The 12,542-nt window shown below is 38.5% G+C and overlaps 1 protein-coding gene across 1 annotated transcript in view; it reads left to right on the top strand.

Annotated features, from left to right (window-relative positions):
* The window catches only part of LOC150092461 (shootin-1-like), a 253,303-nt gene that overhangs the window by 71,556 nt on the left and 169,205 nt on the right, over window positions 1-12,542 (top strand). Inside the window, exons 5-6 of the mRNA XM_090414949.1 lie at window positions 145-304; window positions 11,521-11,618. Coding sequence (XP_090271075.1) covers window positions 145-304; window positions 11,521-11,618 — 258 coding nt within the window. The remainder of the gene's footprint in view (window positions 1-144; window positions 305-11,520; window positions 11,619-12,542) is intronic.

Genomic DNA, 12,542 nt, shown 5'->3' with positions numbered 1-12,542 from the left:
CGAGTCTTCACTCCGTGTTGATATCCATATAATAACAACAACAAACTTACTTATTATTTTTGTTAATTTTTATTATCCCTTTTACACAAGATTATCTCATGTGGTTTCTTTTTAAGAACTTAAATTTCAGTTATTTTCTTTCAGTGGTATCACGAAAATTGTGCATTAAAAAGAAAGTCTACTGCACTGTTGCAGAAAGTCAGGACTATGGGCAGTGTGAATATTGAAACAATGCCTCTTGAAATAGAAGATGAAGAACAAGAAAATGATGATGAAATAGAGCTTATGAATCAAACCATAGCAAGTAAATATCATTTCAATATACTCATTTTCTGAAATCTAATTTCATATTGCTCCAGTTATTTGATACCAATGTATAACAGCAAAAATTACTGGAAATCGAGGTGACTACATAAAACCAAACCAAAAGGCAACAAATAGATTATTTAATCATTAAAATTTATTTTAGAAAGAATGCTGACTAGGAAACATGCTGAATATTCTTGAAGATAAAGATGATTGTCATTTTTGTAGAACTTTCAAATTAGTCTTTTTTTACTAAATAGCCTAAGGAAATTACAACGTATACTAGGATATACATTAAAATAAATTTTAATATACTTCCAATATTTTGACAACGTCATGTTGCCATTTTCACAGGAACTTAACAGCAAGACACGTGCACGCAAGCACAACAAACAGTAAATGAAGACGAAGCAGGATGCTATTCTTTCTCCTAAAAGTCCTGATGGTGTCCCATAGCAGGCAATGTTGGTATTCTTGGGCGATTGGGCTGAAGGTCTTCTGATGTTCCAAATTTGGGGCAGTCTCATGCACCCAAATTTGTTGAAGTTTGGATTGTTTCTTAGGGCTGAGGCTGATTCCATGAAAAGCCTTTCGTATTTGAATTTACTACGGTGTATTATTATTATTATTATTATTATTATTTTGACACCTCCAGGGAGTCCAAAGACTCATCGAGGGAGAGTGTGCCGACAGCATCGAACGATTGGTCCCCTTCCAACTACTAACCGCGCTCAAACATACTTAACTGAGCCATTAGTAGCAGAGGCTCTACCAATCGACCAACCTTCGCCGGCTTCTTCTACCGTATTCTATGGCGGGTATCCAGTGCATGATCTGCAAGACCAGAGTGGCTGTATTGGTGAAACCGGATGTAGTCCTTGTGTTCTAAAATTCTGATATTAGCTGTCCTGCCTGTTTGGCCAAAGTAGGACAGCTTACAGCTGCAAGGGATCTGGTATACCAGGTAGGTCGAGGTGGGGGTTGGTCTTTAGTAGAGCAGATAAGGGATGCCAATTTTTTATATGGTCTGTAATAAGAAGTTAAGTCATGTTTTTTTAGGATTTTTGTAATTTTTTCCAAGGCGCCTCGGATATAGAGTACGGTGATGGATTTAGAGTAATCCTTGTTGTGGGGGGGGGGGGAGAGCAGGGGTTGTGGTTTATTGGTTTCAATACTTTTTTGGGTGGGGTAGCCATTGGCTGAGAATGTGGTTTAGTTCTGTGGTTAGGGCATTGTCATTTGAACAGATAAGTTTAGCCCTGTTGTGTAGTATCTTAATGACTCCATACTGTTGCGGGGAGGGGGGGAATTGTTGGTGAATGTATTTGCCTATATTGGCGGGTTTTCTATAGACTGAGAAAACCAAGGTTCCATCAGTCTGGCAGGTGACTAGTATGTCTAAGAAGGGAAGGCAGTTGTTTTTTTCTTCTTCCAGGGTGAATTTGATTCTGGGGTGTTGGTTGTTTATTGTGTTAAGAAGGAGAGGAGTGCATCGGAGCCATGTGGCCAAATAGCGAATACATCATCAACATAGCGAAGCCATATGGTTGGTTTTTGTGGGGCAGAGTTTAAGGCTTTTCCATATAAAAGTCTCCATATAAAAGTCAGCCAAGGGTGGGGAGAAGCGTTTTATTTAAGCACCGTTTCTCTTCGCAAAAGGCCCTTTGTATTTATAACCGCGCCAGCCAAGCTTTGCTCAGGGAACAAATCGCTACGACTCGCTGTTTCCTGAATGATGCTAACTTAGCTATCCAGGCACTCGAAGATGATCCTGCAAGCACCTCAAGTCACGAAATTTGTTCTATTTTATACGACATCTCGTGCGCTGCTGCGGAGAAAGAATTTTAAAAGTACGAGATAGACGCATAAAAAAATTTGAAAATTTAAAAAAGAACTTGAAACCACAACTTCCTACCGAAACGGTAGTCAACCTTTTATCAGTTAGTGTGAAACGTGAAGCACTTGACGCTCTCTCGCGTGGCCACAACTTCGCCATTGCGCCCAGAAGAATACCTGCTGAAGATAGGTAGAGATGACCTACGAATGCTTCTGCCTAGTATCTCAGCTTGGGCCTGGCTCCCACTGAAGAGACCTCAATAAAGGTCGAAACTAGTCTGGGTAGTGGCCCTTCCCTTAATGCATAACATTAGACATATCCGCAAGGAGATGTGTTTTGCATTAAGGGAGATACTGAGACAGGAGTGTTGGTAGCTTGCTACACCTTTGCAACGAGTTGCCCTGGTGTTGTATCACCTTGCGCTAGTCCTGAAGATACTTTCAGGCGCAAGCTTTGTTTGCTCACACTTGGATAAATGGATTAAACTAAATTTATTATATTGTGATACGAATTGACCGCGGGATATGACGCCTTCCAAACCACGTCACCAACGATATTAGACTGGATGTGGCTTGTGTTCTGATCAAAGCAAAACCACCCAAACTAACATGCCCAGTAAGGAAATTAAATCTCTACTAGAATTAAAGAAAAACAAGAAAATAATAATCACCAAAGCAGATATAGGGAACGCCACAGTATTGCTTAACCAAAAGGATTACACAGGTAAGCTGAATGCTCTATTGTTAGATTGGGCTACTTACCTCCCTATCGAGTACAATCCCACCAACTCACAAATCAGAAAACTCCACAGGCTCCTTAAGACGGTCACTTCTTGGCCTGTAGAAGTCACTAACAAATTAAAACCATTTAACTCCATACCCCCCCACGCCGTAATTATGGACTCCCAAAAATACATAAGGAAAATGTGCCATTACATCCCATAATGGATGGCATTGATTCCCCCACATACAAACTAGCTAAACATTTGGCCAAAGCTTTCGCACATTATACTGGCAACACACCTTCACACATAAAAAAAAAACTTAGCCCACTTCAAAGCCAGCATAGAAAACCTTACATTCAAACACACTGACGTATAATGGTCAGTTTTTCTCACTCAAAGAATCTTAGAGCTAATCCAAGCTAAATTTCCTCCTGATATCACAGCCCTATTTCAGTTCACAATGAACTCAGGCTATTTTGTTTGGCAAGGAAAATTCTACAAACAAATAGAGGGGACAACCATAGGTTCTCCACTCTCCCTACCCTTGGCCAACTTTTATATGGAGACTTTTGAAGAGAAAGCCTTAAACTCTGCCCCACAAAAACCAACCATATGGCTTTGCTATGTTGATGATGTGTTCGCTATTTGGCCACATGGCACTCTGATGTACTCCTCTCCTTCTTAACACACTTAAACAACCAACATCCCAGAATTAAATTCACCCTGGAAGAAGGAAAAAACAACTGCCTTCCTTTCTTAGACACACTCACCTGCCAGCCTGATAGAACCTTGGTTTTTTCAGTCTATAGAAAACCCACTCATACAGGCAGATACATTCACCAACAATCCCATCACCCCCCTCCCCTCGCAACAATATGGAGTCATTAAGACACTACACAACAGGACTAAACTTATCTGTTCAAATGACAATGCCCTGACCACAGAACTAAACCACATTCTCAACACTTTCTCAGCCAATGGCTACCCCACCCAAAAAATATTGAAACCAATAAACCACAACCCCCGCTCCCCCTCAGTACAAGGATTACTCTAAATCCATCACCATAATCTATGTCGGAGGCACCTTGGAAAAAATTACAAAAATCCTAAAAAAACATGACTTAACTTCTTGTTACAGACCATATAAAAAATTGGCATCCCTTATCTGCTCTACTAAAGACCCCCCCCCCCCTTATACCTACCTGGTGTATACCAGGTCCTCAGCTGTAAGCTGTCCTACTTTAGCCAAACAGGCAGGACATCTAATATCATAATTTTAGAACACAAGGACTACATCCGGTTTCACCAATACAGCCACTCTGGTCTTGCCGACCATGCACTGGATACCCGCCATAGAATACGGTGGAAGAAAGCCACGATAATACACCATAGTAAATTCAAATACGAAAGGCTTTTGATGGAATCAGCCTCAGCCCTAAGAAACAATCCAAACCTCAACAAATTTGGGTGCATGAGACTGCCCCAAATTTGGAACATCAGAAGACTTTCAGCCCAATTGCCCAAGAATACCAACATTGCTCGCTAGGGGACACCATCAGGACTTTTAGGAGAAAGAATAGCTTCCTGCTTCATCTTCATTTACTGTTTGTTGTGCTTGTATGCGCATCTTGATGTTAAGTTCCTGTGAAAATGGCAACGTGATGTTGCCGAAATATTGGAAGTGTATTAAAATTTATTTTAATGTATATCCTAATATACATTGTAATTTCCTTTAAGCTATTTAGTAAAAATGCATAACCAATGTCTAAGCCTTTCCATGAGAATTTCAAATTAGTCACTTCAAAATTTTTATTTTCTGTTATTTATAATGCGGCTGAAGATAGCAAGAATAAAATTTTTTAAAACTGAATTTCTCTAAAGTTCATTGAATGTTACTACAATTGGAATATTCTCATACCCGATTTTTTTTTTTCTAGCAGTTTGATGTTTACTTCAAGGTAAAATACAAGCAAAAGAATACTAGCAACATACAAAAATTCCACTACTGTTATAACATTATATGCTTTACAATTAAAACACTTCTGATGGTCACCATTATTAATTTTCAAGGAAACGAGAGCAAATTACACTCTTAAAATCACTATCCGTAAAACAGACCAATATGTGTTTAAACATGCAAGCCTCTACCACAAATTTAAGTGGGAGATAGATTTTGTTGCTTGGCTTGAGACCTGAAGTGGCTTGAAAAAGTTCTAACTTTGCTCTCTGAAGCAGGGTTTCTGGATTATGTAAAAAATAACAAAAAGGAATTATTTCTTGGACATCTTCTCGGAGTCAGACTCATTGTGGGAGACCCACTCTAGCCATTGTTCATACAATACCTATCATATCCCTCCTTGAACTTATGTGATTGTCTTTGAAAATACTAGTGGACAGTAGATGGCGTTGGTGTAGATGATGATGATAGTAGTTGATGGATTTGAGTGGTGGAGACAGAGAGCTGTAGAGTAGGTACCCTCCCTCGATGAGTCTTTGGACTCCCTGAATCACATAATAATAATAATTCACTGATGAAGCACTCGCATCTCTGGCAACCAGTTCCATCCATTCACTACTCTGCACACAAAAAATCTAGTTCTAGCACCCTTAATAATAATAATAACCACTCTTATACATCCAGGAGTGACCTCTTGTTCTCACCCTTCCTGTCTTGTATTGAAAAAAGTATTCACTGTTCAATTCTATAAAACTCCTATAAGACTATTATGTTTCTTTTAGGTCCGCTGTTGATTGCCTGTCAGCTAGTTTTGAAGACTTACAACCTTCAGTGTATTCACATGAAAAGAATGCCATAGACCTGTCACAATCTTGGTCACCTGCCTCTGGATCTTCTCCATTTCATCCTTGTGGAATCCAGGTGACTACATTGGACTATTGTGCACACACACATACACAGTTTGTCAGTGTGTTCTTCAAGAACCACATGATCTGCTGTGCTGCTTTAGCCACCTTTGCAATACGTCATCTAAATTTCAACCCTCTCCACGATCATCTCTGACCTCAAGTCCCTGACCTCATCAGTTTCCTGCGGTTCATTTCCATCAGGATAGTATATAGTTTGTGACCTCTTCATCCTAAAGTGCCATGACCTTACACTTGGCCATGTTAAACTGGTACTTAGATACCTTTGTCCATGTGGTCAATCTATTTAAGTCGTCCTGCAGGAGCTACATCTTCTTCTTTGCTTTTGCTGTTCCCAACTTATCAAACATTCAGTTGTTTGCATCATCAGCAAACAACTGAATGTTTAATGTTTCCTCTCAAATCATTTCATGTATAAATTAAACAGACTAAGTACTGAGCCCTGTACACCACTAACCACCTGTCTTCTCCTGGACTCAACTCCACCACACACCACTCTTTTATATCTGTCCATTAACTGCCCTCTTATCCGAATCACCAGTTTCACATCCATCCTCATTTGTTCCAGTTTATGCAACAGAGTTTTATGTGGAATCCTCTTGAATGCCTTCATAAAGTCCAGCAATATCACTACGTAACTTTTTTCCCCTCCAACTTGTTGTCACTTTATTATAAAGAAAGAAAATTACTAAGGCAAGACCCTTTTGCAAAACTATGTTACCCCTCATTCCTGTCCACCCAGTCTGAATTCTGCCTTTTACTAACTACTTGAATGTCTTAACCACCACCACTCCTATGATACTGTAATTTGGCCTGTAATTTGCAACTTATCTTTGAACCTCCTTTATGCAATAGGACTGTTTTGCTCACTTTCTACTCCACTGCACTGACACCTTCCCAGAACTGAAGTTCAAATTAAACAGCTTGGCCAGAGATAACAGTTCTCTTGCATATTCTTATAACACAAAAAGTTATATATGCAATCTAATCCATTGACCATGTTCGCATTAAAGTTCTGCAATATTTGAAGCACTTCTAATTCATCTACTTCTGTTCTTCCATCAGTGTCACATCTGGCAATGGAATATCTCCACCTGATAATGCATGCTTGCAAAATTCACACAGTAACTCAGTCATTTCATATGCTTCTGTCATCTTCCTATCACTAACAATCATTAGTCATTCTTCCATAGTTGTACTTCCTTTTACTTGCAACATAGCAAAAGAACTTTTTGGGATTTCATTCTTCGCCCTTCTTGCCCGTGCCTTCTACTGCTAATGGCCTTGCTGATCACTTTTTGTTATATTCTCTCCATAACTTTTTTTTTTGCAATTCCTGCTTGATGTTGCTAACTCCAACCTAATTTATCTTCCTAATTCTGGGTATACAGTGTGATGCTATTTTCTTCAAACATCCCTTGACTATCTCGCCTGTACTGCTAACATCTCTCTCTCCAAATTCTTATGCCAAAATTAATAAAAAAATTGCGAAAAAAATCCTTAACTCATCAGTGGTACTATGTATGTACTATAGATTTGCAATTTTTTTTTTTTTTGTTGGTGAGAGTTGTATAAAAAAAATTCCATGTGGCAAGCTTAGAGGTGGTTATCAAGTTTAGTGTTGCTTAGTATAGTAACAGCAAAAGAAGGATGGATCAGTTTTGTCCATGCAGGAATTTAATTTCAATTTCAGTCGTTTCATGAAATGAGGTGTGCTTATATGTACTTGTTCGATTAGATAGATAAATTGTGGATATTTAAGGCTGATGGAAGGAGGGTGTGTCTGTGTGTGAAGTGTGAGCTGAATGAGGACTTGATGAGTGCTTATATGTTGATAACTGAAAGTCTTAGTAGTGAGAATGCCATGAGGAGGATGATTGCTCATCTGATAGAAATGACGGTGTAAAAGAGCAGCGTAAAAATGATAGTTTTAAAAAAGAGAATGAGCAATCTGAGAAACTTAACAATAGAACATAAGAAAGACTAAAGTGATGTGAATGTAGCGGAAGTTAAAAAAACAAAGTGCAGTTAAAGATAAGGTGGCAAGTGGCATTAACTGCGAACAAGCATGTATGGCTGGCAACAAAATTAAGAGAGTAAATGAGTGAAAATATGATGCAAGATTTGAAAGTTGGTTAAAATAAGGCAAGAGATGAAATGGATGTGGAATGAAGTTAAGAGAATTTGAGATATATATGGAAGAGTGAAAATGATGAAAATGAATAATGTTAGTATAAAATAGGTAATGAAAGACCTGCGAGTGGCATTGTATGTTGATTATTAAAGGTGTGCTGGATGAGAGGATGCACAAAGTTTGTTTTACTGGAGGAAGAATGAGTAGAGTGATTGAGGCATTGGATATGAGAAGTAAGCGAGCAAAAGAGTTGGTAGTTGTAATAGGGACAAATGACTTGACTGCAAACAAAGAACACGTCAGAGACTGGGTATCAGGAGGTTGTTGAGACGGCGTGATAGGAAAGGTAGTAAGTATGTTGCCCTGATATAACAATGGTGAGATTAGGTGGAGAGCAAGGATTATGAATGGTATGTTAGCAAAACGTGTGAGGAGAAAGGAGTGCAGTTTATAAATGTGTGGAATGAATTAGAATGACAGCAAGAACTGTATAATGGTGATTGGCTGCATTTGAATGGTTTTGGTGCGAGTCACTTAGAGAGACTGCTGCTGGAAGGTAGAGAAGTGAGTGCAGAGATTGAATCTTATCACGTGGGAAGTGATTATGAATGAAGAAGTGAGTGTCATGACTATAGAGAATGAGAGAACAGGTATGCAAGACAAAAAGGGATGCCCAGGGTCGAGAGGGGAAACACAGCGTGAGAAAGGTTGATGCTTCAAGAGGATGTGAATGCATGTATAGACAAAAAGAAGGGAATAATCTGGGATCAAGTGAAAAGAATTGGATTTGAAGAAGGGTCTAAGATGAACAAGGAGAAAAAGGCTTGAGTTAAGCATGGAGAAGTCGCATCAAATAAGTGGTATCATTAGAACTAACTATAGATCCAGGATTGAGCTGCTATGTTTGTATACAAATACTAGAAGTGTAAGAAACAAGGCAAATGAAATGGTTGCGTTAATTGAGTTTGTTTACTCAAGAATTGTTGGAATGTCATCCTGACTGGAATAGAGATGGAAAGGTATGATGTGTTTTACGAAGATAGAAAAGTAAAAAGGGAGGGGATGGGTGCTATTGATCATAGAGAAAGATTTATGTTCATACAAAATAGAGATGGAGGAGAGAAATAGTGCCAGTGGTTTTGAGGCAGTATGTGAAATAGAGGTGAATATAATGAAATACATAGTTGGATGGTGTTATAAACTTGGTGATGTGGATGATAGCGGCTATGAAATATATAATCAAATTAGCCAAATGAATAAGAAAAGAATGATCATTATGGGCAATTTTAATTATAACATATATACTGGGATGATGAGATGATTATTATTACCATTCAGGCCTCCGTGGAGTCAAAATACTCATCACGGGAGGTCCTTCCTAGGGAACACAGTCTATCATACCACTCCTTAAACTCATTGACCATTTTCACTCTCACCACTCTATCAGGCAATGCATTCCATGGTTCAACCACCCTCCATGCAAAGAAACCACTCCTCACCCTCTTGCTCACAGTTTCCTTTCGTAACTTCCAGGGATGGCCCCTTGTGATCACTCCTTCATGTTGTTCAACCAAGCAAAAGAACTCCCCAGTGTCAACCCTGTAACCACCTCTCGACAGCTTAAAAGTCTCAATCATATCACCTCTCCTTCTTCTATCCACCAAACTCCAATCCACATTCCCTCAGCTGATCCTCATAACTAACATTGTACAGTCCTGAAACCATCTTTTGTTATCTGCCTTTGTACCCTTTCCACAGTTAATTTATCCCCTTCAAATCCTGGGGACCAAATCTGTGAACAATAGTCTAAGTGTGGTCTGATCAGAGTCTTATACAACAGAATGATAACTCTTTTATCTCTGCTGGTCAGTGTCCTTCTCATTATTGCAGCAGTCCTCTGTGTTACCTTCACCACCTTTGCAATATGTCCCCTAAATTTCATATTTCTATCAATCATCAACCCCAGATCTCCCCTACTTCCTCCAGTATAGCCCTCCAATAGAGTATGCAGTGTCTCATCGATGTGTCCCAAACCTCAAGACCTTACATTTTGCTGCATTAAACTGATCCCCTCCCTCATTCATTTGCCCATCTGTCTAGCTTATTCAAATCCTCTTGCAGGGCTACCACATCTGCACTATTACTAATAACCCTTCCCAGCTTCACATCATCTGCAAACAACCTATCCCATTGCAATCCACTGACAATGTCATTCATATATATTACCACATATTCTGAAGGACTGTGCCAGGAAGTTGGCATCTGCCTTGACATATTTTTTAATATGAGTCTTGCACTGGGTTGAGTTCCAAAGGAGTGGAAGGAGGGTAAGATTGTGGCGCTTCATAAGTGAGGTGATAGAACTCAAGCATCAAATTATAGGCTTATCTGTCTGTCAGGTGTTGTGGTTAAGGTGTTGGAGAAGCTGGTGAGAACTAGATCCAGAACTTGGTTGACAACAATGGTATTATTTTTGATGGACAGCATGGATTTGCTAAAGGAAGACGACTAGTGGCTATCTGATAAGTATCTGCAAGTTGTGTATGGGGGGGAGCAATATCGTGGAAGAGGAAAGCCACTAGCCATCTGCATCATGGGTCTATTTAAGGCTATTGCTGTTTAACCTGTATGTTAATGATATTGGGAAAAATTTGTATGGGGATATTCAGTTGTTTACAAATGATGCAAAGTTGGGACAAACTATGAGAAGTAGAGTAGATCTTGTGGCCTTACAAGAAGACTTGAATAGACTAAGTGAATGGGGATGAAAGTTAAATGTTGCAAAATGTAAGGTTTTAAAATTTAGGAAACAAAAATGGGATGTAGAACTTATGCTTGTGGGGATATATTGCTGGAGATGGAGGAAATAAGAGATCTTGGAGTGATAGTGGATAATGATCTGAAATTTAGGGGACACATTGCCAAAATTGTGAGAACAAGACAAAGAATTCTGGTAATGATGTGGAGGACTGATTTGTAGAAGTGAGGAAATTCTTGTTCCATTGTATAATTCTCTGATTAGGTCACACATGGATTACTGTGCACAGATTTGGTCACCTGGTTTTCAAAAGGAACAAAGAGATGCTGGAAAGGGTCCAGAGGCGGCTAAGGTAGTTTCTTGTCTCTGGAATGTTGAGAAGATGCAATTTAGAGTCTAGTGAATAGGAGGAAGTGGGTGATATGATAGAGACCTACAAGTTAGTAAGGGTGTTATAAGATCAGTGTTGAAGAGATTTTACAGAAAACAGTGGGAGATCATGGGAGAACCAGAGGTCATCCCTGGAAGCTGTATAAAGAGGATGTGAGAAGCAGGTTGTTTGCATGCAGAGTTGTGAATGAATGCATGCATGCCTGAGGGTGTGGTGTCTGCAGAGAATTTGAGTGTATTTTAGGTGCGGTATGATGAGGTGTGTGTGTGTTATGCCAAAAGGACCTCAATGAGTTTTGACTTCATGGGGTCGTAGGGTAGTATTAATAAGAATAATAATGAATCAATTGTATAAATTCTGAAAACATTTGAGTCAGGAAGGAAAAAGTATGTGAAATTACTAATACAGTATACAATAAAATTTTAAATTTTGTATTGTTATGGTGAAAATTTCTTGTTTTTTTTTTTTTTTTTTTTTTAATTTTCAGAATTTAAAGATGAAATTTTAGAAATCAAGAAACAACTTAATAAAGCATTACAACATGAGAGAATTTTACTGGATGATATCAATATTGCTAAAACATTGGTAAGTTTTGCTTTGTTAAACATGTGGGTTGAATCACTCCACAGGCATTGGCTAGGTAATGAAACTCAGTTTTAGTAATATTTAAAATGTATTCATCATTACTATGAAATGGAAGAATGACAGATATCTAATTTTGTTTTATATCCAAATATATTTTGTCTTAAAGCTTATGAGAATATAATATTCAGTATGAGAGTTGCATTACTACTGTGCTACTTGCACAATTCTCTATCCAAGAGCCTGTATATTCCCCTTTAATCAGTGCTATTGATTAATAGTTTTACTTAATGTTTTGAACTGCTTAGATTTCTTTCAAATTGTTGATTTTCATGAGAGACTAAGCAGAAATTCTCCTGAGAGAATGCCATCTCAAGAAGAAATCTTGTGGTATTGAGAGGACTTTTTACCTTGGAGGTTTCATAAGCCAGTGAAACTCTTAATCAGAGACATTCATAAAAAGAGAATATGGACTGCTGGATAAGGAATTTGTAACTTTTACAATTCATGGGTACTTATCTCGTATTGATACTAAGGCAATCTTGTACCAAAGATTATATTATCATAACTTTTACAAAACTTTAGGCTTCAAAAGCAAACATTGTTTGCCAGTTAACTATAAAATGTAAATAACTTACTTTAATAAAAAAAAAAAAATAATTAAATCACTAAAGACCAACCACTTCCCCTAGACCTACCTGGTGTATACCAGGTCCCGTGCAGCTGTAAACTGTCTTACTTTGGCCAAACAGGCAGGACAGCCAATATCAGAATTTCAGAACACAAAGACTACATCTGTTTTCACAAGTACAGCCATTCTGGTCTTGCAGATCATGCTCTGGATACACACCACAGAATACGGTAGAAGAAAGCTACAGTAATACACCGTAGAAAATACAAATTCGAAAGACTATTTATGGAATCAGC

This window comes from Typopeltis vanoorti, chromosome 26 (assembly GCF_054136105.1).
Source record: "Typopeltis vanoorti isolate ZY-2024b chromosome 26, IOZ_Tvanoo_1.0, whole genome shotgun sequence".
Classification (NCBI taxonomy): Eukaryota; Metazoa; Arthropoda; class Arachnida; order Uropygi; family Thelyphonidae; genus Typopeltis; species Typopeltis vanoorti.
The sequence above is the reverse complement of the archived record's forward strand: the minus strand, read 5'-3'. Positions and strand labels throughout refer to the sequence as shown.